Here is a 27,386-nt window from a genome sequence, read left to right as displayed (position 1 = left end):
CATCGCGGGCCACACAGGGGCCGCCCTGTTGCCCATGTATGCCTTAGCTGGTCATACAAATGACATGTGGATAATGCTTTTCATGAGCTCTTCAGACGCCAGTGTAAAAGCGACACCGCTAAACGTACACTTTAAGATCTTAACAGACACAGCTAAGCACATATACTCGCAGCCTTAGTTGAATCGTCCATCTTCTCAGTCACAAAGTCTTCAGTTTTATTTTAAGGTGTTGGAATTACCCCTGGAAAGACTGCTGAATAGAGAGCCAAAGTGGAACTTCACTTCCTGCTTCAGCACTGTACCAGAGATTTTCATCTGCCATTTATTTTCCCATAGACATTTAGTAAAATGATTATAAAAATAGTTTTACTTGTTCAAACCAAACGGTACAGATAGATTTAGAAACAGGAGAGATCACATAACATTTCACTCAGACCAAAACGTAAATGTGGGTTTAAAGAAAATATTTGAACAGTTTTATTTTGTTTTTGTTTTTTGTTTTAGACCGAGTGAAATGTTCTATGGTCTCTCCCGATTCTAAATATAGCTGAACCGTTGACCAAGTAAAACAATTTTTATAAGCATTTTACGAAATGTCTATGGCAAAATAAATTGCGGAAGAAAATCTCTGGTACAGTGCTGAAGCAGGAAGTGACGTTCACTTTGCCTCTCTTAACTGTCTCTGTGTAATCTAATACTCCTGATTGACGGTTACAGATTTTGGTAGATGTCATCATCAGTTGAAAGGTTGGATGGAGTGCTGGTAGCCTGCAACAAGATGACTGAATGTGATAGTGGAACTTTATGTACATTGTTACACAGACTATACAGACATTTCTCACTTAACCCTAGAACACTATAACGTTAACCAGCCTCTGTTAACTGAATCTATAGCCACGACATGCTGCAGTAAGATCATTTGTACTGTCATTTACCTTATTTTGAGAAGGGTCTCTGCTAGCTTTTTGTGTGCTGCTCCTCAACTTCCTTCTGCCATATAATTCTTGCACCACGGCATGGAATTGCATTCGTTTTGTTGAGTTTCTCTGTGAGTAAAGGAGAAAGTAGTTATCAGATGTTTTGAAATGTTTCTCTACTTTGCATTTCATTTTCAAAGAATTATGAAACAGGAAGGAAACTATTATTGCTTTGTGATTTGTGGCATAGATAGTTCAAACTTTTTTCTTTCTTTTTTTCTTTTTCTTTCTCCAACTTCTCTTCCTCATTTTGCCTCTATGGGCTTTCCAACATTTTGTAAACAGAAAGTTCCAGAGTTGCCACATGAACAAATTAAACTATCACCAACCTTGTGAGTTCCTCTGCAAATGTGTATGTTGTGGCCATTCTGTAACATAGAGATTTCAAATGGTAATACATTGTTAGTGTTTCAATCATCTAACATTTCAAATGCTGGCTTGTTTAAATGTGTAGTCCAATGGCAGATCTTGTCAAATACTTTCAACATCGAAACTCAGGGGTTCCCAACCTTTTTTGACTTGTGACTCCACTTTGACATCACACAAATCTACGGATCCCAGACATTCAAATTTTGGTACATCGGTAATGATGTCACATGTAACACACTAATGACATCACATGTAACAGTCTGCTGACTTTTTCCCTCAGAATTCTGCCCCCATTTGAATTCCAGGCCAGGTCGCAGTGGCGACCCCAAGGTTGGGAACCACTGCTGTAACTGTAACTGAAAAGTAATTTACCTTCTTAAGAATGACGAGTACTATTACTGCCAGACTGTAGATAGCCACGAGGACAAACAGTGTCCACATAAGAGTGGGCCACACTGCTTGCTTTCCTTCTGAAAGCACAGAGGAAAAGCTGTAAAACCGTTTTTTCAATTCATCTTAATTATTCCGAAATGCTGTGTCTGACCGGTCTGACCTTGACCTTGAAACCTGAGGTTTTTGCATGCCAGTCAGGAGACTTACCCATCACTACGAGAGTAGTGCCTGTCGACCCTATCCTCTGTGCGCCTGAAGCAGTTGTTCCACTGGATACTACAGCACAGTAGTAGACCCCGCTGTCATTGACATTAAGCCACTTGATATGTAAAGATGCTCCTTCCAGACTGTACTTAGGAGGGCTCAGGTCCACTTGGTGATGGACTGTTTCTTTGAAAGCAAACCACTGAATGTCAGCTTGACAGTTTGAACTGAAGGTACAAGGCAGAGAAGCAGATTCCCCTCTTTTCGTCCAAATCTCCTTCTGTGGCTGTAAGGGGGAGCAATCCACTGTGTTCGCCCCCATGCTACCTGCAGTTAGCAACAAACATACATGTCATTAACGTACAGTCGCCTAACAGTTTTGCATGGTGCAAATGGTTACGTGACTGTAACACTCTAACACAAAGGAACACAATTGCTCAACAATCTGAGCAGAAGTTGAGTTGCTCACTCCCTACTTGTAACATGCTAAATGTAGGTTAAAGTACATGATCGCTTCTCAAGTATAAAGTAATGCTCAATAAGAATGACATCACCTCAAAGCACAATGTGAACTATGTACTGTACATACTGTACACTAGGATAGCCATCTTACCTATGATTTGGAGGTAGCTGATTGAGAGACAAAGCCAAAATGACCAGCGCATTTCTGTAGCTTGAGTGTGAATGATCTGATGACTCCTTGCGTAAAAGGCTTTTAACTGTTCAAAGCTGGGAAGTAGATATGATGCACTTCCCGAACACGTACTTCCTATTTCAGTTCAATTCAAATGGCGTAATTTTTGGCATGATGTAACACTGTGCATGTTGCCAAAGCAAGCGTTTTAGACTAGGGGGAGGGGGGGAGGGGTCACGCAGGGCATCACACAACTACACCACGTCACTACATCAGAAAATATTATCTTCAGACTCAGTGAATGTGCTTGAAATGCTTCATTTCACAAAAGGCGGAATATCTCAGCTAATAATTTGAAACGCCTGTATTTGCTCAAAACGACCGGCTCATAACTAAAGAACGGAAAATGGTATCAATAAACTTTTTTTTGCTGATGATACAATAGCGCCAGCTCGTTCTTTGTGCGTGTTCGGTGTTTACATAGTAATATCACACAATATTCTGTGGGCCTCGAGAAATCACTGAAAACGCTCTGAAAACTGGCACTGGGAGCGTCCGTTCTCCAAAAGTGGCTGGCACTCAATGAGTTAAAACTACTATTAAAGTACTACTAAGTATCTCAAGTTTTTTTCCAGGAAGTAGAAAGTGGAACTCTTGAGTAAAAAAAGCAGCACTGTCGAGTTGCAACAAAATAGACAGTGTTGTACTTTGAAAGGGTTTTTCATCCCTTGAAATGAATCAAATTGTACATTATCGGCTTTATTTTCGCATGCAAAAGTAGCGCGAGACCCATTCCTGGCTGTTCATTGGCTAATGAGTCTCGCATTTTGGTCCTCCGCTGACGCCACTCTCTTACTAGAGGACACTAGCGTCACCCAGGAAGAACAACATCACTGATGACATCATGACTGATGACATGGTCACTGATGACATTACATCATTATGTATCATAGGGAAATCACCTATGTGATGACATCATCACTGATGATGACATCATCACTGATGACATCACATCATTAGGTAATTAGGGCAATCACCTGTGTGGTGATTGTGGCCGCACTGATAACATCACATTATGTAATTAGGGGTATCAGCTATGTGATGACATCATCACTGATGATAACATCATCACTGATGATGACATCATCGCTGATGACATCACATCATTAGGTAATTGTGGCAATCACCTATGTGGTGATTGTGGCCGCACTGATGACACCTATGTGACATCATCACTGATGATGACATTATCACTGATGATGACATCATCACTGATGACTTCACTGCTGACATCTCATCATTAGGTAATTAGGGCAATTACCTATGTGGTGATTGTGGCCAGCACAAAAATTATGTGATCATCATCATCATCAATAAATTTGCCAGTGTGGACTCTGATTTCTGTTCTCTGTCTGTTCTGTTTCAAATTTGTGCCGGCAAATTATGTGATGACATCATCAGTGATGACATCACTGATGACATCACATCAGTAGGTAATTAGGGCAATCACCAATGTGGTGATTGTGGCTGGCAAAAAACATTTAAACAGAGAACAGTGTCCACACTGGCAAATTTATAGTAAAAAAAATCTTCCTAATCCATTCCAGGAGGGGATCCATGCACTGACATTTGCATGCACGTCAGCCAATTGGATGAGCCCGCTCGCCAACACCTTGTATAAAGGCAGGGTTGAGACGCTGCCAGCCCACACGTTCCAAATCAGTGTGAGATGAGAACATGATACAGCCAAGGAATGTCTTCATCTAACAATACCTGCCGGTGATCAGATCTTCATTACTGCTTCCAGTCTCTCGGTAGGCCACCGCTAGTGGCGAGGACCCAATCTGCAGTTGCTGGTGGTGTTCCAAGCCCCTCGTTCCACCGGATGGTCTTGTTCCAGGAAAAATACACCTGGGAGATATGGTGGAATATTTTGAGGAAAAAAAATAAGTTCCAACGTCGCTGCCCAACTCAACAACTTGAGGCTGATCGGAGTAGGGCTGCTACAGTAATAGTTATTCATTCATTAATTATAATTCTTCCAAAAGTCCAACACACGTCAGTGACAAAGTGATGTCATCAGAGATGTCACTCGGTGATGATGTCTTATGCATACTGTCAGTGACTAAATTACATTATCAGTGATTTATGACAGACACTCATGATATTGACATGTCAAGAGATATATTTGTGTAACGTCACTCAGTGAGTGATGTCATCATCAGTGAGCACTCGAGCAATGGTGTGTCACCAGCACTTCTGTCATCAGTGATGTCATCAGTGAGTGACGTCATCGGTGATTCATCTGTTTTATCATTCATTGATATCAGTGATGGGCCAGCTATAGTTGATCGAGTTCCTCGAGTAACTCGAGTAGTAGCAAGTACCCATAGTCTCCAATCTCGTCTGGCGGAGGACCCCTGAACCACAGGTCGATGGGGTCTGCGTATGGTGGAGTTGCTGGGGCCCTTGCCCAGTCACCTGCAGACGGTGGGGGGTCTAATGGCACCCAAGCTGCGTTGTCGAATGCGCGCTCTGCCATTAACATTAATGCATTTACACAAACTCTACCGGTCCTACTTATAGCCTCTGCAGCGAAGGATAACTGATGATGTCCCAATGTCTATGACATCATCAGTGATGTCTTAAATCCTTCCTTGCCAGAAGGCAAACTGCCTTTCGGGCAGTGAAGGATTTATGCCATCACTGAAGATGTCATCATTGTGAGTGACATTATCAGTGATGATTGTGGGTGGTGTAGTCCGGGAGCAGGTTTGTGTGGGTAGTGTAGTCCTGAAGCGGGGGTTGTGGGTTTTGTAGTCCTGGAGCAGGGGTGTGTGGATAGGTAATCAGTGATTATGTCATCAGTGGTCACTCGTGCGATTGTGTCGTAAGTGATGATGTCACCAGTGATGTCACTCGAGCAATTTTGATGTCATCGGTGATGATGTAATCAGTGATGATGTTCATTTAGTTATGTTTAACGCCATCTCGCATGCTACGCGTGCTCGATTGCTAGGCTCGCCCGCCTGCCCTGCAGCACACATACGCAGCCACAGCTCAGCTGCTGCATGGCCTCGCCTGCTCTATTGGCCCATGCGGGTGTATGTTATTGCCCTTAAGTTTAGATGCGCGTGGGTATGTGTGTCTGTGCACCTTAAGTTTACATCCATCACTCTTATGACAACACTAATGACATCATCAGTGTCTTATGAGATCACTGATGACATCATCAGTGACTTATGACATCTCTGATGACATCAGCATTGTGACATCACTGATGAGGGGACACATTTTTTAACAGAACAAACATTGCCCACATTGCCAAATATATACTGTATACTGTATGTATGTATGTATAGATAAAAGATAGATATCCCCTTATGTTGTCTTTTTTCTTTTTTTAACTACCCATTAGTTAAGAAACTCATCTTTCAACAGAAAATAAACAAAGTTTGCATTAAAAACCCATTTAAACACATCTGCACGCAGACTCGTACAACCCTAGAAGGATGGTGAAAATAAACAGGAGGAATAAAGAGGGAAAAGGAAACTGAAGTTTTGTGTCTTAATGTTTTGCTGGTATGTCTATATTATCTGCACATGTTGTTTGAGTGAGGAACATGAGTGAAAAGAGCCAGGTTGAGGTATAAAGGGTCAGGTCAACTAGGTTTTGGCTGTGTGTGTGTGTGTGTGTGTGTGTGTGTGTGAGAGAGAAAGATTCAGTGCCGTTTCTTCTTGCTGGACGTGGGGGCTTGTGGTCCGACCTTCCTCTTCCTGTTCTTGCTGGTTTCTTCTGGTTCCACATAGTGAATCATTCTGTCGGCTTTCCTGGCCTCTTCCTCCAACTCATCCCAGTCTTTGCCGCTCTCCTCCTCGCTGCCCATCAGCGAGGCACTGTAGTCAGAGTCCTCTGTCTCCGAATCATAGTCTTCGTCACTGTCTTCTTCCTCTTCCTCCTCGTATGCAGAGGGGTTGAATGTCTCATCCTCCATTTCGGACTCCGAGTCCCCCTCTGCACCCTCTCCTTCACTCTCCGGTTCCAAGAAGGACCAGCCCCCCAACTCGAAGAAGCCCTCTGGATCGTCAACAATGGTCTTCATGATCTTGGTCCAGTTAAGAGCCTGGACTCCCTCTGTGTATTTGATGTCACACGAATTTAGCCACTCTTTGATGGGGTCGAGCGAGTTGACGGACACAGCGTTGATCATGGTGACCTTCTTGTTGTAGTCTTTGTAGATGATGACCACATCAAAGTTCTTCAGGTGGAACTGCACACGCTCAAAGTGGACCAGCTCCACCTTATCCAGAGTCACCACAAATGGCGGCCATTCAGTAACATTGACAAGGGAACTGGATGTGGGTTGTAGGAAGCAGGTACTCCTGTAGGGGGCGCCATAGAACCCCAGCTCTCTGAAGGGGACCTCGAACTCCATCTCCTCTTTAGTCAGCATCTCCACCTTCTCAATGAAGTTCTTGAAGGCAGACTTGAGCTTGTGCCTCATCTCTCGCTCCATCTGCTCGGCGTACAGGTCGTCGCGGTCATACATGTGTTGATGCTTGCCCAAGTCCATGGTGATCTCCCCGATCTCCGTGTAGAACTGGATGTCCGTGTGCCGCTTCTTACCGAACATGATTGCGTTCTTGAGGTGGAAGTGCAGTACGATAATCATCTCTCCGTCGCACGGCTGGAAGATGGCGTGTTTGATGTTGTTGTAGAGAATGTCCACTTTGTCACCGCAGACCAACATGAAGCGGAACCCATTGGTGTGTGCCTCCAACGAGCCCTGCATCCTCTTCTGGGCGATGATGTTGGGTCTGCTGTAGAGGTCTTTGAGCTTGAGGTTGCTGCGGTTGAGGTTGATGACCAGCGAGTCTTGTTTCATGATGCCCTGCTTCTCCTCCTCCTCCGCCTGGCGCATCTTGTAGCACTTCTGTACCTCCTTGATGATGCGGAAGGCATTCTTCAGGTTGGTGGAGGGTACCAACGGGTTGCCGGAGGCCTTCAGGTTCGACGCCCGGTACGTGATTTCTTTGATGAAGGTGGGGTTTCCCTCGTGGCATCCCAGCGAGCTGCTGGGGATGTAGAAGTTGATCCTCAGGTAGGTGTAATCTCCCTCTACAGACATACTGATGTTCTTGATGGTGGCGATGTGGAAAGGTGTGGCAATGCCAAAGACGGGCATTACGACGGTCTCGTACTTCTTGTCGATGAAGATCTTCATGTCCCTGATATCTTTTTCTCTGGGCATTTGCGAAATGTTCTTATAGGAGATGTTGGATTTTCTGGCCTTCTGGATCTGCTGCCCTCCTTTCTGCTCTGTCAGACGGCGCTTGGCGTCTTCGTTCACATGATTGGCCAGCTCCTTTTGATGAGCCCGCCTCTTTTGATCCGCTGTCATCTCATTCCTGGTTCTGTCTGCCAGCAGAGCACCACGCGCTCCCTTACCCAGTAGCTCCTCAACATCATCTCCATCTTCCTCTTCATCCTCATCCTCATCATTCTTCAGGAATATTCCCACATTCTTGATCTGCTTCTTAACTGGTGTGAGTATTGTAGCAGCTTCCACCTCATTGATCTGTATGGTGTCTCCGATGAACAGGGCATATTTTTTCTGCTCCTCTTTCTTCCCCTCTTTGTTCATCAGGTCCTCAAAACCCAGATTGATACTCAACACCATGCCTTTTTTCAATATGTATTGGTTTTTGCTGTTCAAAACCAATGAGCCTTCTTTGAACTCAATTCCCATGGCAAAACCAAGATTCTTGGTGAGTTTGGCTGCAAGGTCTGGCTTCTCCTTCTTCACGTATACCATTACAGCATTGTAGGCTTCACAGATCTTTACTCCGTGTTTGAGCTCTTTGAGCAGCTCCTCTGCTATCTGCAGCAGGAAGTTGTAGTTGTCCTGCATCTCCTGTGGCGGGTCAACCATCAGCGTGCGGACCAGGTTGGAGCAGTAGGACTTGTAGCGGACTCCCATGGCACACGTGATAGCACCAAAGTCCATGTGGTTCTTATCACTGACGACGCTGAACTTGAGATTGTAGTTCCCCCCGCTCTGGATGATGGGGGGGTAACACATCTCCACCGTGGATGGGTCGGCACCACCCAGGTACTTCTTCTCCTCTATTGCATTCTCCACTGACTCTGCCAGCTTACTGTGGCGCACTTTCTCGTCTGCGTCCACAATCTCCATGACTCGCTCCTTGAAGAACTTGGAGTAGACCTCGCTGGTGACAGCCGCTGCCTTCTTCATCAGTGCCAGCTCCCCGTCTTCCTTCACCGCCATCATGTAGGCGACCACCGCACTGATGTCCACCTTGTTTAGCCCCTCGGCGTTGATGGTGTCATACCAGCTCTTCATGTACTCCCCAGGGAACTCATCCTTGCTGAACACTCCCACTGTTTCCCCCTCTTTGCTGCCTCTGATGGCATCAATCATCTTGTTGAAGTTGGTCTTGTTGCTTTCATTCTTTTCTCTGGTGAGCAGGGTGATGGGCGGGATGCCGTTGTCATTCTCGTTTCCTTTGGTGAAGGCCACCTGTTTGAGGAACTCCACCTTCTTCTTGGTGGCTAGGAAGATGATCTTGGTCTCGCAGAACACCATGATGGTGTCTGTCAACTCGTAGCCAAATAGCCAGGTCTGTAAAGCTTTAGATTTGGCATACATGATTTCCTCATCGACTCCAACAGACACCACAATGGCATCCACATTGCCGAACTCATCCTCTGCTTTCTTCCAGTTGCCGTATAATCGCTTTATCCGGCGGTAGTATGATTCCTTGTCCAAGTATACTGCCATAGCAAGTTGTCTGCTTCAAACTGCAGATCACGGCTTCACAGTCAGTCAGCAGGCCGGGTGAGTGACATTTCTAACTACATGATGTCATCAGTGATGATGTTATCAGTGATGTCACTCGTGCAATTGTGATTTCATCTGTGATTATGTCATCGGGCCCTAGTGGCCACGCCGTTATTAGACTCCACACACTGCCTTTTGATTTGTTTTGTCACACCAAACTCGTGCCAGACCCCCTGAATAGTGTTTCCGGAAATTTTGGAGGCATCGGAGCAACGGCATGACCGGACGGACATATAGAAAGACAAGCAGACAAGACTGCCAAAATTATAGTACAGTAGTAGGATTACACAATTACACGGGGGGATTTAAGCTATTGTTTGTATAGGGGTTTGACAATTTACTCTCACTTATTCTCTTATTTTATAATAGTCCTTGTCCTTCCCTTATTTTCGTTTAGCGTTGGGATATCAAGTCTGTCTGTGAGTGGTTAGTGAAGGGAAAATGATGAAGAAACAAGACGTGGTGGTTTTGCCTAATCTTGTTTCTATTATGCCAGTTCTATGCAAGACAGCATGTGTGTTAGTCCCTCAAGGCAGTTCTAATGATGTAATTGATGTAGGACTAATGACACCATCAATGTTTTGGTCTCGGCTGGAGACCAAAATCAGCTCACAAATTGTGATGACACCACCACCAGTGTTTGGCAAGTTACTTTCAAAATGTAATATACTACATATTACTAGTTACTTTGATTTGAAAGTAATAAGTTACTTTACAATATTACTTTCTGTGTAGAGTAACTCGTTACTTGTTACACTACTTTTGCATTACTTTTACCAAAACAACAGCAGCAGCAGAATGACATTGCCGCCCGGAACCATCCTGAAAAAAAAATTCAACCGTCTTGAACATTTCAACATTTTATTATTTTCCTTTGTTATTGTCATCTATAGTGGTTATTTGCATAAAAACACACGGTTTGATTAGGAAATGATTGTATCTTTTTTTTTAAATATGTGCTTTGATTTAATACAATAACTCAATTTGTAATTTGAGTTACTTGACAAAGTAACTGGTATAATATTACTGAAATCCTATAAGTAATAAGTTAAAAGTAATATATGTAATATGTTACTTTTGTAATGAGTTACCCCCAACACTGACCACCACAGAGCCCACTTAGCCAATTTTAACTAAGATTTTTAATAGCTGCTCTGTTTCTCTATCAACCTACTCTCAACCAGTCCCACACCGCCCTCCAGCGTGCACACTGACGGCTCAAATATTCAACCTCAGCCCCTCCTCCCACGCTGTCAGTTACGACGATAATCCAATCCAATTCCTTCTCTGTGTTTTCTCACGCCCCCTTCCACGTCGACTTGCACTCTCGCCATATTTTCAATCTGATGCATTCCACAGCTAGATTTGCGAATAATTTGCACGGAAAACGCAGTCCTACAAGGCAGGGAAAAGTGTGAATCGTTGGCGATCTTTGTCAGAATAAAGGGCATCTAGGTTGCTATAGTTATTTGATTTACATTTGCAACAATGAACGTCTTCAGACTGACAGGGGACCTCTCTCATTTGGCTGCTATCATCATCCTGTTGCTCAAAATATGGAAAACGAGGTCGTGTGCAGGTGAGTCCTATAACGTTGAATACGCGACGTGGATTACTAAACATGTATTATTGGCTCTAACGTTACCTATCCAGTAAACCGTGAGCTAACGGCTACTTGCTAACGTTACATGTTGGCGTTTCCCATTCATTCATGATTTGAGCTAACCATAGCCCTCAATGGCTGTGTGACGATGGAGGAAAAAAACTGCTGCCTGCACTGTTGGTACGAATAACGCACATACGCAAATACGCTAGTATTCACAGCAAATATGGAAAACATCTGAAACGAAATAAATGTCACTGGTTAATTCTGACAATACAGCCAATGATTCTGACTCGTTTTAGCATAGCATAATCTGCAGCTAACGAGTGCTAGTGTATGTTAGCACTGTTAGCTAACCTACGAGTTGATTATCTATCTTGTGAGGTGGGTGGCTGCTACACATTACACAACGTATGTGACAAGACTGCACCAGGACGATAATGCAAATAATAATATTGATAAATAAATGATAACATGGTTTCTCTGGTTGGCACTGTCTTTCCCATCCCCACGCTCGATTTTTGGGTCTGGCTTCTGACGTGGCGTTCTATAAAGAGCTACGGAAGTAGCAAACCTGCTACTTTGTAACACCTTTGTAATAGTTTATCACAACAATGGAGTATTGTGGCTTTTCCAAATGTGTCTACTTATAGAGTTACAATGAAACTGAACTTGCAACAAACTAGGTGGTCTCTGTTGGCAGTTTGTTCTCATGGTGTAAGACACAGACACACTCACACCTTGAACTCTAATTAAGAAATACCTCGATTGTGACAATATTGGTGCTTTCTCGAAATATTTACACAATGAGATTTTTGATAAATAATCGCCAGTAACAATAAGCTAACAATCTGGTAAGTTCATAAACATCACAGCACGTTACTGTACTGCAGCATTTAAAACCAAGAAAATGCACTGTTTCCAGAGGGACAGGGTTAAATCCATATTGATGCTCTGGCCGCCCACCTCCTCTCCAAATCAGAGTCCACCAGGGTCACTGGGTCATCATGTCGATTATTGTATTGTGGACTGGGTTCAAGATGGTTCAATCCCTGCAGATGTCAAAACTTGCATAGAATAAGTGTGTGTGTGTGTGTGTGTGTGGGGGGGGGTGGGGGGGGGGGCGTACATGAATTGCAAACCAGTCCTTACATGCATTTTGAATATTTATTTGATCCAAATTTAGTTTTAAGAGCACGGGAAAATGTTTTGTTCTTGGCTTCTGACATTGTTGAATGTTTAACCTTTAGACAAATATTCATTCAGTTTGCATTAGATGTCACTGTTAAATAAGGAAAGGTTATTATGATTCATGGTTCAGTAAGAGACATTTGGAGACATCTCTGGAGTTGGTGCCCTTATCCACTGGATCCAGCACGTCATCCCCAAAGTATCTTTCACTTATTCTTCAAGTAGGAAGGAGGAGTTAATTGGTACACAATAATTGGTGAAGATGTACAGTAGATTGTAGAGCGTCTCCTGGGGAGATTTGGTCGCAGGCTAAAAACTCATCTGCATACCGTCCGAACTGTCACCTGGATCTAAAACAGAAATTTGATATTTTTCTTCAAGGTATCTCTGGAAAGAGCCAAATCCTGTTTGCTTTAGTGTTCACCACTCGCTACTTGGATCTCCTCACCTCCTTCATCTCCTTCTACAACACATCCATGAAGGTAAGGCACTGTCCACAGCTCAACCCTGACCAATCAACCTCTTAATGCTGATATATATGGGCTTCTTCATCCAAGTGCCACATTTAAGCTTGATAACTTGACTGACGAGCTGTTCTGTGCTGTCGTAACAGGTGATCTACATCGGTGCTGCATATGCCACGGTCTACCTGATCTACATGAAGTTCAAGGCCACCTATGATGGAAACCATGACAGCTTTAGAGTGGAGTTCCTGGTTGTTCCTGTCGGTGGTCTTGCCGTTCTCATCAACCATGACTTTTCTCTCCTAGAGGTTTGTTCTTCCTCCTGTATCAAGTTGTTAAATTGATGAGAGCTAACCAGTATGATCATTTAGGGTCTTTTTTTTGTTTGTTTTTGTTTTTTCTTTCGAAAGGGAAAGCCATCCTAACAAGGGATTCCCTTTACATGGTTATAACCTTTTGCATGCAATGTAACCATTTCTCATCAGATCCTGTGGACATTCTCCATCTACCTGGAGTCGGTGGCAATCTTACCCCAGCTCTTCATGATCAGCAAGACTGGTGAGGCTGAGACGATCACCACCCACTACCTGTTCTGCCTGGGGCTCTATCGGGCCCTCTATCTCTTCAACTGGATCTGGCGTTTCTACTTTGAGGGCTTCTTTGACATGATTGCCATTGTGGCCGGTGTGGTCCAGACTGTCCTCTACTGCGACTTCTTCTACCTTTACGTCACCAAAGGTGAGTTCCCTGCTACTATCATCCATTATGGCATTTGGTCTCTTATAGGCCTATTAGTGAAGGGTAATTTATTTATTTATTTTATTTATTTAATTTATTTGACAGGGACAATGGACAGTCACAAATTGTCCCAGAATTTGCTAGGAAGCTCAATTTCATCTGCAGTCCCTAGAGGGTACAAGGAAAAAAACACAATGTAAATCTGATACACGTGCATGTACATAATACAATTAAAGTATAAAAGCATAACATACAACACATACAAAATAAGATAATAAAAGGTGCATTGCTAGGTATTGGGTGTTAATGATTACATGATTGTTAGGATTTCAGACATGATTTTTCAGTTGGTGTTTAAAACTTGTAAAGTTGGGGTTTTGTCTGATACTACCAGGAGTAGAGTTCCTAGCTCTGATGGAAAAGGCTGATCGGCCAAATTCAGTGCGTCTCAGTTTTACTGCACAGTTGATGGTGGCTCTTGTTTGTTTGATGTCTGAGCACAGTGAAACAAACTCTTTCAGAGGAGGAGGCGGAGCAAGATCATAGATAATTCTGTACATTAAACAAATATGCATAATTGACAATTTAATGACCATCTGATCATGACCAACCTGCTGCTGTGAGCACCAAATTTGACAAATATCAGAGTTAGATTTGGGATTAGACATAAGTAGAGGTGGGAACTGTCAGAGAGCACCCAATACTGTACAATCATATCATAAACAAAAATATTCATATTGTTTGGATTGTTATTGTTTTCTAATACATACGGTGTGATTTTGATGCTATAATATATTGCCAGCTATGTGTATGGGTTTCTATTCACCTGCTGGAAACCCCCCCCATCACTTTCTGTATAGAAGTGCAGACCTTTCAGACTTGGAAGTCCTCTTCAAAGATATTTTTCATTAATAGTTTTGCAATGAAAATGGTAATACCAATACTTGGTTTTAGAGTATCCGTGCAATGTGACATTACATTACATAAAATAGATATGGCTAAGGTATTGCAACACACACATCTACTGGCACAGTTATTACTTATTATTAGCAGTGTTAATGTTTTTTTTAAACATGAACTCTTGACCCTCAGTGTTGAAAGGAAAGAAGCTGAGCCTGCCAGCGTAAGAACTACAGGAGGAGATGGCGACTCCTAGTAGACTCAGGGCGCGTGGAGATGACATCATGGAATCCCGCTGACCTAGCAAAGGATGCCTGAGACAGAGAGCCAATGGAGGGGGGGGGAAAACACTACTGTAGTCTTCTTCATGACTACGGATGGAACTGGTAATTGCCAACAAGCTCCAGAGCTGAACAAAGATCATCCCAGGTCAACACTCAACCTTTGGATTTCTGTGTTCAGCATCTCGCCTTAACCTTTTTTTCATTGCTGTTCAAATAGGAGAAAAGGCTTCTTTTTTTCTATGTGAGGTGTTTTTTTTTTTTATACACGTCATAAATATGGTCGACTCTAATAGAAGAACCTTGTTGAACTTGGTAATGAAATGCACAAATGTACAGTCTTATTAAAGAGTGAGGTAAAGAATAATGTATCCGAGTGCCTGATAAGGATTTATGTCCAGTTTCTCTCAGACAGTATTTTTTTTTAAGCATAGCTTAGCTTAGCTTAGGGCTCTTTTTTTGTTTGCATAAGTTTTGTTGCCAGTAATATTATGCATATATTATGTGTAACCTCTCTTAGAAACATTATTTGACGCCTGCCTACATATGAAGGGTTTCATGCCAGCAAACACACCCATACATATATCTCCATTTTATAAACAAAAATATTGCTACCTAAAATCTCATGTCCGTATATCAAAAACACAAGTATTTGTAAGCAAAAGTCTTAAGATAATTAATAACTTCAACTTTAATATTAACCTGTAAAATGCTTTACCTTAATGCCAACAGTCATTTTGTGAAGAGTAGGTGTCAGTATCTATCTTGAAATTGTGGAAATCTCATTTGGAATGAGACTACTCATGTGTTTACTTGTCATTTTACATTGTTTTGCCTCGTACATCATACTGTACAAAAGTACGTGAAATGCTTTCACCTGTACTACAGCTGCAATATAGATTTCCCCACATGCCTTTATTTTTGGATGTAGCCGAGGAGCACAATCATACTTTATTGCTATTGCATCACAGTAACAAATACACTCTATTATGTAATGTTGTAAGTACTTCTTCCCATAATGATCCCTATCAGAAATCTAAAGGTTGAGTCATACTGCAGTAATGAATGAATGATTGATTGATATGCTTCCCATACTGGGACAAGAAGGCTATGACTAAATATGTGAGAATACTCCCAACATGTTGGCAGGTTGTGACATTTAATTATTTCTTAATAGTATATCACTGAAGTGTGAACACTTAATTGGATTTGACATTGTGCAGTTATATTGCTCAAAAAATATTTGACAATAGTGTTGATCGTGGTTTTCGATGGGTGCATTTCTATTACATTTAAAGAGAAGGCCTCTCGTCAATTTCATACAGAATTCTACACTCTGCTCTGCGTCATTCCCACAGGATTATTACAACTTTTTGTGTCAAAATTCTTTTTTTGCATGATATCACCTCCATTAAAGAATTTATGAGAATCATCTCCTGTTGGCTGAGTTTCTACAAATGGGAATAGTACAAGCGATGAATTGATTACAATCAAGACTGAAACATGTTCATTCACATTTATTCAAAAGTGCAAACAAGTATTGAGCTCTTTGAAAATATTGCAAAGACAAGTTAGTTTGTAGTGCATTTTTATAACCTGAGTGACAATAGTGCATCAAATATGTGAAAGTGTACACAGCAAGTATAAGGGATTTTCAGACTGAACAATAAAATGGAGGGGGGGGGGGGTATTTGCATTGTGTTAATGCTCAACAATGTCCATGTTTGCCACTTGAGTTTCAAGAGCTATTTGGTATCAGAATAATTAAATTCAACTTTACTCATATTCACAAATACATTCTTTCGTCCGATTACATTCTGGACTGAAACCACTTAAGTAACAGGCCATCCATATATTTGATTGATATAGCAGTTCAAACACCATGCTTTGTTGTATGGAATTTTATGCTCACTGTACTTAGGTAAAGGTACTGACACTTTATGTAACATTTCTGAACTGGTTTGAGGAAATGTCTTTTATTTGTTTTCGTTATAATTCTTAAACTTTTGACGTACATGAGAAGCCAGCAGACACAGAGGATCCATCCGATAATTGCAGGGTCCCAGTGTCTGAATCTCAATCCCATACAGACAGCTAAGCTACTGTATCTCCTTGACCAATCTTGAAGTTTCACAGCCATTGGACTTCCCACAGACTTTATATTCCCTGTCAGACTGAAGGGGCAACATAGGACAGAATGATCAGTATATATATGGATATAATAAACCGTTACTTGTGATACAAAGTACATAATATAAATGTGTATTATTACTGTTGTCCGTGGAGAGTAGTAGAAGTTGACGATGTTGGAGGTGGTGATATAACAAACACTAAGGATGGAGGAAATCAGGATGGAGAGGAGGACCAGGCCGGAGAGCACACACAGCAGCGTCACCCCTCCTACAGACAACAGGAAAACTAAAAGGGGGGAGGCAGAGAGAGGGGGTGGTTGGTTGGTTGGGGGCCATGCTTTCAAACCTCTGTGAAATAAGTGCACAAGTAGGTGTAGGTGTTAGTATCATTAGAATATCAAGACAACGTTGATTTTGACAGAAACCTACCCTCGAAGAAAACACAACCTACTGCAGTGGCAGCAGTGGTCATGAGTGCAAAAGCTAGGAAAAGTCCAACAGGCACTGCAGCCATGGTACTGAACACCAACACCGTCAGTGCTAAGAATGGCTGGCTGCTGAGGTATTGCCCAAGCCTAGTATTCATCAGTTGTTGCACCTGTCAAAGACGTGACAGAACGCATGTCGTAGTCAGCCAACTGGGGGGGAATGCAGTTGTACAAGTTTACCACCAGAGGGCATGGTCTAGCCATTTCCTAAACCCACAGTAAAGAAAGATTGCATCTTGAGAACTGAACAGATAAGTAGTAAGGCGTACACTGTGTACACACTGAACTTCTGCCAGACGCAGATGTTTGTTTAGCATTGGGTTACCTTGGGGTCTGTGTACAGACTGTTCATTAGGGTGGTCCATCTTCCCCAGATCTGCCGAGCCTCAGTCACGTCGCTGCTGGAGGACATCTCTCACACTCCTCCTAGCCTGGCTGAGAAAACAGAGGAATGAACAGTCTCACAGCGAGTCAGTCAGCCTGACTGGGAAGTGACAGTAGTTTCAACTAGGAAAAAGGTCAGTCCAATAACAAACGGTTTCGCTTTGCTTGCTGACCATGGTTTAGGAAGTTGACATGTAGTAGCAGGTAAACAAAATGGGTTTAAAACCAAACTAACCACCGTGACCTACAGTCACAGAGGTAAAACTATATTAATAATTAACGTTAAGTCAACTCACCTCAGATTAATTCACGCAAACAGCAGTATAAATTATCATTTTTGTTTTAGCTAAATAATAGCACACACACCTATGAACACACCCTCCTCCTTCCTCTTGTTCTTCTTCCTTTGGTTTTCCGGTGGCAAATCAGATGTTTGCAGGCGTAATGCTGCCATCCACCGTTCATTCAATTAACACCGATTTGGCACCAGCTCAGTCAGTCAGTCAATGCTCCACGGCACCGGACCTGTTTGTTTCCTCATCTCATCTCTCCAGCTTTCCCCGTCCTTGAATGGGTTGAATGCTGGACCCCATTATGACCCCCGGCTAGCGGGGTAAGTATCTCTGATCTGGATTCAACAAGTGGCATGTTCATGATCACCACCACCTCATCATAATCAATTCACAGACTGTGAGAGGAGGGGTGTAGACTTGGGATATCAAAAATAAATGGGGAGAGAGGGAGGGATATGGTCACTCACAAAGGCAATAAACATGATAACATTCCTATATTTGTACCGCACGCACACAATACTCAATATAGTTCAGACCTTATTGTGCTTTCTTCCATTCTTATCTCCTATGATATCACTACAATATTTCTATAATATTCCCCATGGTATTCCCTATAGTGACTTGCAGAGTGAGTATAGTGATACAACAAGATAGCCCAGGAGTGTCTCAATAAGAGCAGTCCCAATCTTTGGTGATTTTAGGGTAACATTTCACTTTCAGTTTACAAATGACAGAATGAGTTAATTAATTGTGGACTGCCATTCCTACTCGCTAACGCTACCCCAAACACCTTTCTTTACTGTTGTAATGTAATGTATACTGCTGTTTCCACGTTCCTGTTGAATCATTATCCACCTTTTTCCAGAAGTCTTATTGCAACACTAGTGTATAGCCTCGTGTTTCACTACTGCCCTGCGTAAGTATGAAGAATGGCCTGCTTTATGCGATATTATCTTGTCCTCTCTAAGCCAGTGGTTCTCAAATGGGGGTCCGGGGACCGGGGTCCCCAGGGGTGTTCCTGGGGGTCCCCAGCCAAAAGGGGAGTCATTTATTTTAGCTATAATTCCATTCATAAGTAACACAATGACTATTTTCTTTTGGTCATGGGTTTTATACACTTTCTGTTATAAAACATCTAAAAGCATCAATCTTATTATCATATGGGCGACCATATGGGCGACCGTGGGACAAAATCCTATCAAATGGGGGTCCGTGGTCTAATCTTTGTCAGTTTAGGGGTCCTTCATATAACATTTTTTGAGAACCACTGCTCTAAGCAGTAGCCTATTACTGCAAGGCAGTGATATGCCGGGGAACTTTGATGGTTACCCCACGAGTTGCCTCATTTGATCACAAAGAATAATTTCTTGTAGCTTGAAACATGAATAGATTTTTGACAGCGTTTCCCTTTGGTGCCAGTTTCCGGTAGCATTACTTATTTACATTGTTGCCCCCCAGAACTCCTCTTCTCTTCCTCTGGCACATTATTCATTGTCATAACTGGACCATCGTCAATAATTACAATGGCTTTAATGGCCCGCCCTCTCTGCTTCTGCCTAATTGCACCATCAAATTCCAATTGCCTGAATTGGACAGATGATGGATCATCAAATGATTTGTTTGTGAGGACACCTCTCTCTCTCTCTCTCTCTCTCTCTCTCTCTCTCTCCCTCTCTCTCTCTCTCTCTCTCTCTCTCCCCCTCTCTCCCTCCCTCTCTCTCTCCCTCTCTCTCCCTCTCTCTAGTAGTACATTAATCATCTCCAATCTCCAATAATCTCCACGAGTTTTGCTTTTAGATGCTTTATTACAGGAAGTGGATGAAACCCATGACCATAATCGTCATACATTCTGTCATTGTGTTACTTATGGATGGTATAGTGAAAATAAATTACCCCGCTTTTTGCTGGGGGCCACCAGAAACCCCCTCAAGGACCCCTGGGGGGGTCCCTCAACCCCCACTTTGAGAACCACTGCGATATGCCCCAGGCAAAGTTTCCGACCTGTCTTGTTGTCAGGTTGTTGCCTCTTGGGGTGTGCGCTGCATGTTGAGTCTATGGTAGAGGCAAATCCTCTTTTCTCTACACCTGTGAATATTGATGAGACATCAGGGGATTCTGAGAAATGAACATCTAAAGCCTACCATCATGATGAACCCTAGTCGTGTACAGCATGGGAGCTAGGGGAAACAAAACCTGTGATAATTGCTTCTTGCTTCGCATGCACGGTCATATTGTAACTGATGGTTGAGCTGTTCTCAAACAGAATTGGTACTCTGAGGGATTTGTTGTGAAGAAAACAGTGTAACTTCTCCCGAGACTCAATAGCGGGAGTTCACAGATGTCAGAATGAAAGGGCTCCTTGGAAAAGATTGAACACCCTTCCTCCCTCCTTGTTTTGCTGATATGATGAAATGGCAACGATCTCTCCCGTGAAGACTGATCAGAATAATAAACGCTCCAGATTGAACTTTACCACTCCCACTGATTGCTGCTTTCTGCAACTCAATCACAGATAGGAGTTGCTGGCCTTGCTCCGGCTAACGATGACTCCAGTTGAGCCCCCTTGAGTTTTGAATATGAGGCACTATAGCAATGTCTCGGAGCGAGGGAACTGGTAGAGCGCAATCTGTTCCCAACTGCAACCCAGGAAGAGAGAGACACCCCTGGGACTCGTGATGACAACTTATTTGGGCCTTTTGTTGCTACCGGCCACACTAATTAATCACACTCTTTTGTATTGAGTAAAGGAGAGTGAGGGGGAGAGACTCCTTAGACTGTTAAACAACACAATGAACCCAGTGAACTGAGCCTTGAGGAGTTAAAGTGTGTGTGTGTGTGTGTGTGTGTGTGTGTGTGTGTGTGTGTGTGTGTGTGTGTGTGTGTGTGTGTGTATGTATGTATGTATGTATGTGTATGTGTATGTGTATGTGTGTGTGTGTGTGTGTGTGTGTGTGTGTGTGTGTGTGTGTGTGTGTGTGTGTGCGCGCGTGTGCGTGCGTGCGTGCGTGCGCGAAGTATAGAGATACAGATAGAGAAAGAGAGAGAGATTGCACAACTATTTCTCTTTACTAGTAGTGTATTATTTTTGTTATATCCAAGGCCTTCATTTTGTTTGTGGTTCTTCCACATTCGATTATGATGTAGCCCTAAAGGACACTGGACTCTCTTGCTCTACGCTTTAGAGTGATGGCATAGTGCTGCATTTCTTTCTTTACCACATAATTTCTGGCTGACTGCCATGCGTTTCTTCTGCACCCACTGCCCCCTACCGCCTCGCTTGATAACACGGGTTGGTTGGCTGATGGATGTTCATCTGTAGTGCCCAGTTTATAGTGAATGGGTCCATCCTCTATCACAGCTGTAAAGTCTCTCCCAGAACAAACAGCTTCGGGCCATATTTGGCCATCTCTCAACCACAGTTTGTATTAGCTTGTCGTTGTTAGTCTGCAGTGGCCGGTAAGAAAGATGTCTAGAAAAAAGACTGAGGCTACATTTATGTCCCACCCACCAGCTCATTTGCCACCCCCCCCCCCCCCCCCCCCCACACACACACACACACACACACACATAACCAAGATACACCATGCCTTACCGGCACTGTCCGCTCAGTTTACAGTGAGCTACAGTCGTGAAGTTAGTAATTATCGCCATAGAATGGAGGCTAATGGTACAGCTGTTAAAAATCTGCCAAAACACACATCTCACGGTGCAAAAATACATGTTGTGCTTCGGGTACTCACCACACAATGAAATATTAATCCAAAATGCACATAATTGGTCTTTTTGGAAGGAAAAGAGGTAGCTGGCACTACTTTCCAAACATGGCCGCCGACTGCCGCTGTTTTGGCAGATTTTTAACAGCTGTACCATTAGCCTCCATCCTATGGCGATAATTACTAACTTCACGACTGTAGCTCACTGTAAACTGAGCGGACAGTGCCGGTAAGGCATGGTGTATCTTGGTTATGTGGGGGGGATGTGGCAAATGAACTAAACTTCCAAAAAGTGGAGTATCCCTTTAAGCAACTATAAGTTAAATAATTTGACTTTGATTTGAATATTTCCTTACCCAAAATGGCAAAATTATCCCCCCCCTCACAATTTCTGCAAAATATTAAGTTGCTTGTGTCAGTGTTGCCAGGCAGTAACCTAACATCAACAAGTCAGGAATACAATTGAGTGCGTTTACATGCACACTAATTAACTGTTTATTTGCAGATTTCTAGAGTTACCTGATTATTCAAGTGTCATGTAAACAGCATCCTTTATTGGATAACGGCCGTTATCAGTTTATGAGAAAAGCGATTAACACACCTAGGTTACTGCTGAGTCATCAGGTTTATTCATTGCCGTCAATGTCCACTCACACACTTTGAGGTGAGTTCCCGCTATTTACTAAGTGCAGGTAAATGTGAAAATCTGATTATTGCCAGTTACCTGATTATTCTCAGTTATCCATTTATTGTTTGCATGTAAACGCACTCATATCTTGTGTCCATATGAAACTCTAGCGCATTATTTCTTGTGAGTAGTGATGACCATTTTATTATTATGATAACAAATCTACAAACTCCGTCAAGTTTTTATAGTGAAAACACACCACAACTAGAAGTGCACTCGGAGAGTGCAGACCTTCGCTAAGGCCAATACTCCAGTCCGCTATAATATGCAAATTCTGTGCGTTTGATTTGAACCCTGACCCACCCCCCTTTCCCTGCCCAGCCCTCAAACCCAGACTCTCTATGACCTTCCTATCCCTAGCTACGGCCCCTTTTCCTTAGCCCCGCCCGCTTTCTTGCCCCGAATCGGATCAGATCCAAAATGTAATGGCTTCTTTCTTGGCCCGTGCTACAACCTTCCACCAAGTTTCATGAAAATCGGCCCAGTAGTTGTTTTTTTTCCGTAATCCTGCTAACAGACAGACAAACGGCACCGAAAACATAACCGCGTTGGTGGAGGTAATTAACTACTAATTGCGATAATATTGGTAAAACAGTTTTGAAATGTAATTCCACATATTGCACTGGCATTATATGTTTACATTTTTCTAATAGCTTTGCTTCCTCAAAACAACACACATTGACTAGTTGTACTTTATCCATCATTACCAGTACTTCCAAAATTACCGAAGCCTTAAGGCTGAATTATGCTCACCCTGCCGTGAAGGGCGCGGGGGTGGAGCGAGGGGCGGGCGCGTCATATGATGTAAATTTGTTGGGCGTGGTTAAGCGCTAGCTCCAGCGGCCGCTCGCGTTCTGCCTGATTTTTTTCCTCACAGCGCGAGCTTCTCTCCAAACATGGCCGGATTCAAACCATTGAGCCCTGAACACTGACCTGTGTTTTCGCCACATTTCTTGACCCATGTGGTAGGCTATAAACTTAGATTTGCAACTGTTCGTTTTTAGTCATTTCACCAAGTAAATGTGTTGTGTTGAGCATTATTGAGAGAGATTAAAAGCAGCACAGAGTAGTAGGCTATCAGGGCTGAGTAGTAAAAACGGCTTTCAGTAAAAACAAGTTTGGTGAGTCCTTCATGTGCTGATGTGCGGTCGTTTGAGAGTGAAAGCGCACTCAGTACTGCACAGCGTTTCATTGCGACTTTTCACGGGCTGTTTTCACCGTTGTACAATGCACACAATACATGCTGATCACTTTCTGAGTATAATGGCATCTGCCCCAGCGCGAGGTCTGCACGGTGACTCACGGAGACTCGCGGGGCCCCACCCCCACGGAGCTTTGCTCGAGCATAAGAGCACCTTTATGCACCTCAAACTACAGCTAGCTCTTGACCTCACGTGTCATGTAATGCAAATCTTACATCCTCTTTTATAGCTCACCAAATATTTATTCACTAAACCTAGTTTAAAATGGTTACTTTTGGGTAACTTGGTTCAATTACAAAACATGTGGTCAACACTGTTTGAAAGAAACCGTAACGGATTTAGGCTGCAGCCCCTGAGACAAATGACTCTGTCAGACCTGTCACCCCTGTGACAAGTAGCACAGGCCTGCCCTAGTTAAGATGAACATTGAGTCATCGCAATGTGTCCATATACCTGAGCTGCACAGACGCATTTGAGTGTCTGACTGTGGGATGTGTCTACAGCACGTATACCTGTGCTGCACAGCAGCTCAACAGTGATTGATGGGCTGTCAGCGAAATTCCCATTTGCATCCGCTGATTGTAGAAAGTCATCAGCGGGAGGGGAGGCGAGATGAAGAGCATAAAATAGCAGGAAATCTCTGGTGGCTCCATGTTAACTGATGCATGTCCACCTGCCTCTGCCTATGAAACTATACCACGCGTCACATTATTGACACCTGTCTCTCACTGGCTCGCAGCACTTCTTACAAGGCTTGAAGCCTGCTGGATTCATTGGAGAACATTAGGAAATTGAGGGTGATCTGGTACGAATGTTCTCTCCTTTTGGTTTGTCACTCTCACTACCCCCATCTGTAGCCTACATCACGCCATCTTTCTTTTCCTATATCCCCCGCCCCCATCCCTCTTCCCCCACGCCGCTGTGTCCCTCTCTTTGAAGTGGCACAGCAGCACAGGACTGTATGGCCAACAGCTGGTCACAGTGTTTGGAGTCTGGTCTGTGTCAAAGAGGATAGTCCTAATTGTCAGTGGTTGTCATTTTGTTATAGATGAAGGGCAGGGGGCGGTGTTTTTGGTTCCCGTCGTCCTGACTGCTAGAGCTAGAGGCTCAAAGGGAGCCCCCCGGAGGGTAAAGGGCGCTGCGGAGGACGGAGTCAGAGCCTCGCCAAAAGTCAGACCCCATCAACACCACCCACACCAGCACTACCACCCCGCCAGCTCGCCATAAGACACAGGAGGGCATAACCTTTCCATGTGACTTAGGGCAGGGTTTTTCAAAGTCTGGGACAGTGGGCCTTCCCTCAGACAAAGCCTGGATAACACCCCCACCCCCCACCCATCATGATTATTTGATCCCATTGCAACTGAGCCACTTGAGATTGCCTTATTTCTGTTGAAATACTTCAGATTTAAAAAAATATGTTTGAAGGCATTTATTTGTTTCTGACACTGGTCACACACATTTAGGCTATGTAGTCTCCATTTGATAACTAATGTAATGACTAAATATTTGTTCACTTCTATTCACTGAGCCTCCCCTGAAACTGTTTGGAGCCCCCCTGGGCAGGGGCGTTTCTACGGAGTGGCCAAGGGTGCCACTGGCCCCCCTGAAATTTGATTGGCCACCCCAGATGCCACCCCAAAATTGGGAGGGTGCTGGCGTCTGTGGCTGAATTGACTGTCCTGCAGCGGGCTCATCTTTAAAGCTAGAGTGAAGGTACTGGCATCATCTTAAACTAGAAGATCTATGGCATGCATTGCTGCCAACCATGTCATTCTAGCTGGTTGAGAAGGGGACTAAATAACGCTCCAAATTTAGGCAAAAGTTTGGCGAGGGAAAACCTTTCTACATCCTTCCTAAATGCCGCACTCAGTGCCACCCTTGCTTGAGTCTGTGCCCCACCTGGACCACCCCACCAGTCAAAATGGCCTGGACACGCCACTGCCCCTGGACAGGCCCGCCTTCCATTTTGAACACCCCTGACTTAGGGAGTTAGAACATTTTGAGAACGATGCTCAGTTGTGCAGTCGATTGATAGATGAATAAAACGATAAATAAACGATAAATATGATACCATGTTTACGTCCATTCATGAACATAAATGCACCTAACATAAAGTTACATGGACACATGCTTACACAGCTATTCACTGGTTACAGGTTGCATGTATTTGCTTTGGTCAATACATTATACATCAGTGTTGATGAAGCCTAACACCAGGCTTTGGTTTACCATTTACTTCACTATTGACAGTCATTGAATTTGCAATATTTATTGAGCGACTCTCCCACTTTTAATTAGAGGGAATCGACACCAGCGACATTTTCCATCACGTTGCTGCCGCAATCTATCAGCAAAAGCAACTTTTCCATCAATTAGATTCAAAATCTATGAAGCGTGTTTGAATATGAAAGTGGTGTAGAATATTCAGAAGTTGGGTCAGTGGGTTTACATCAGGCGCTCAATCTGAAAAACGGTGCCTCCGAGAAAAATGAACTACTTGATCAGCAAAATGTTGCATTGTGTTGCGTTGACTCCTGATCAGATATGCAGTTTCCTTCTCAGCTCCAGTGTTTGATGGATCGCTGTTGCTGCCACTCGCTCTTTGTGATTTTGCATTTTGATACACGGTTTTGATTTATGATTAAGGAGATGGTGCTCAAAACTGATACAGGATCAGTGACGGCCCTGGGCGGGGAAAAAAGGAGAGAATGAAGAGGAGGGGATAGAGGAGGAGGAGGAGGAGGAAGGGGAGTGGCTGGAGAAGTCATCATTATAGAAAGGTGATGGTGGAGTAATACAGCCTCATCTATTATTCGTTACCTTAGAGAGTGTCTGACCTGGCGGAGACCTCTGGCAGCAGCAGGCCACAAGAGCTGCTCTTCTGTCTCATTAAACGTGTGGCCAGCCTTTTGTGTTGTCCACCGCTTCAAAATGTGCCCCTCAGGGAGAGCAGGAGAGTCTCTCCTCTCCTCTTCAGCACCGTGCAGCAGGAGAGTCTCTCCTCTCCTCTTCAGCACCGTGCAGCAGGAGAGTCTCTCCTCCTTTCTTCCACAGTACCATAATAATGTCCTTTAACAGTATAATATCCTCGGATCAAACAGCCAATGCAGCCTTTCAAATGCTTTTCAAATCTTTTATGATGCAAACATTAACAAATGTATCACGTGCACGAGTGCGCACACGCATAATACTTCACCCACGCACACGCATAATACTTCACCCACACAACCACACACACACACACACGCCTACTGCAGGCGTCAACTTCATTAGGTGCCCTTATGTCTTTGTAGGTATCAATGTGTTTGGAGTTGCAGTTTTTGTTTGAAGCCCTCAATTAAGCACTGCTCCATCATCAATCAGCCCTGTAGTTGGCTAGATGAAAGCAGAGCGCCTGAATGGTTGGGAATACATTGAGCAGGCAGGTATATTCACAGCCAGAGGCTAGACAGAGCTGGAGACGGGTTAGGTGGGATGAAAGGAGAATTAGCATGGTACTATGGTACTCACCATCTCTCTCCATCACAGAAGTGGCACGAGTGTTACCAGTGCTTCATTTGTAAAAGATGAGCTCCCGGAACACCAAGTGGTCGTGTGTTCCTGTGAGTCGGGTTGGAGGCATAGGCGGAGTTTGACTTTTAGCTCTTGGGGGGCTACTTCTGCAGGAGACAACAATGTTTTTGGGGCCATTTTACATTTGAAATTTTGCCGGTTTGAAGCCAGATTTAGAGGAATATCTCATTTTAAGGGTGGCATCACCATGGTCTCTCTCTAATTATTGTTTAATAAGTATAAGAATGGAAATATAAGAAATGTAATGTATATTATATAGTGCTTCACTGTTCACTGTTGCTTTTGACCGTGCT

At 43.4% G+C, this 27,386-nt stretch overlaps 1 protein-coding gene and 1 pseudogene across 2 annotated transcripts; one reads left to right on the top strand and one right to left on the bottom strand.

The window, feature by feature from the left end:
- Positions 1-6,299: 6,299 nt before the first annotated feature.
- On the bottom strand, positions 6,300-9,380 carry LOC310787944 (FACT complex subunit SPT16 pseudogene; annotated as a pseudogene). The gene has a single exon. The product of its transcript is annotated as an FACT complex subunit SPT16 pseudogene (transcript).
- Positions 9,381-10,782: 1,402 nt separating this feature from the next.
- LOC310787519 (ER lumen protein-retaining receptor 2-like) lies at positions 10,783-16,043 on the top strand. Its single transcript, XM_083648956.1, has 5 exons — positions 10,783-11,019; positions 12,616-12,716; positions 12,848-13,006; positions 13,184-13,436; positions 14,529-16,043. The coding sequence occupies exons 1-5, from the start codon at positions 10,929-10,931 to the stop codon at positions 14,561-14,563; spliced, it is 639 nt and encodes a 212-aa protein (XP_083505082.1). The 5' UTR covers positions 10,783-10,928; the 3' UTR covers positions 14,564-16,043.
- Positions 16,044-27,386: the final 11,343 nt, after the last annotated feature.

Source organism: Poromitra crassiceps, assembly GCF_964638095.1.
Source record: "Poromitra crassiceps genome assembly, chromosome: 13".
NCBI lineage: Eukaryota > Metazoa > Chordata > Actinopteri > Beryciformes > Melamphaidae > Poromitra > Poromitra crassiceps.
Note: the sequence above shows the minus strand (reverse complement) of the source record. Positions and strands in the feature narration are given on the sequence as shown.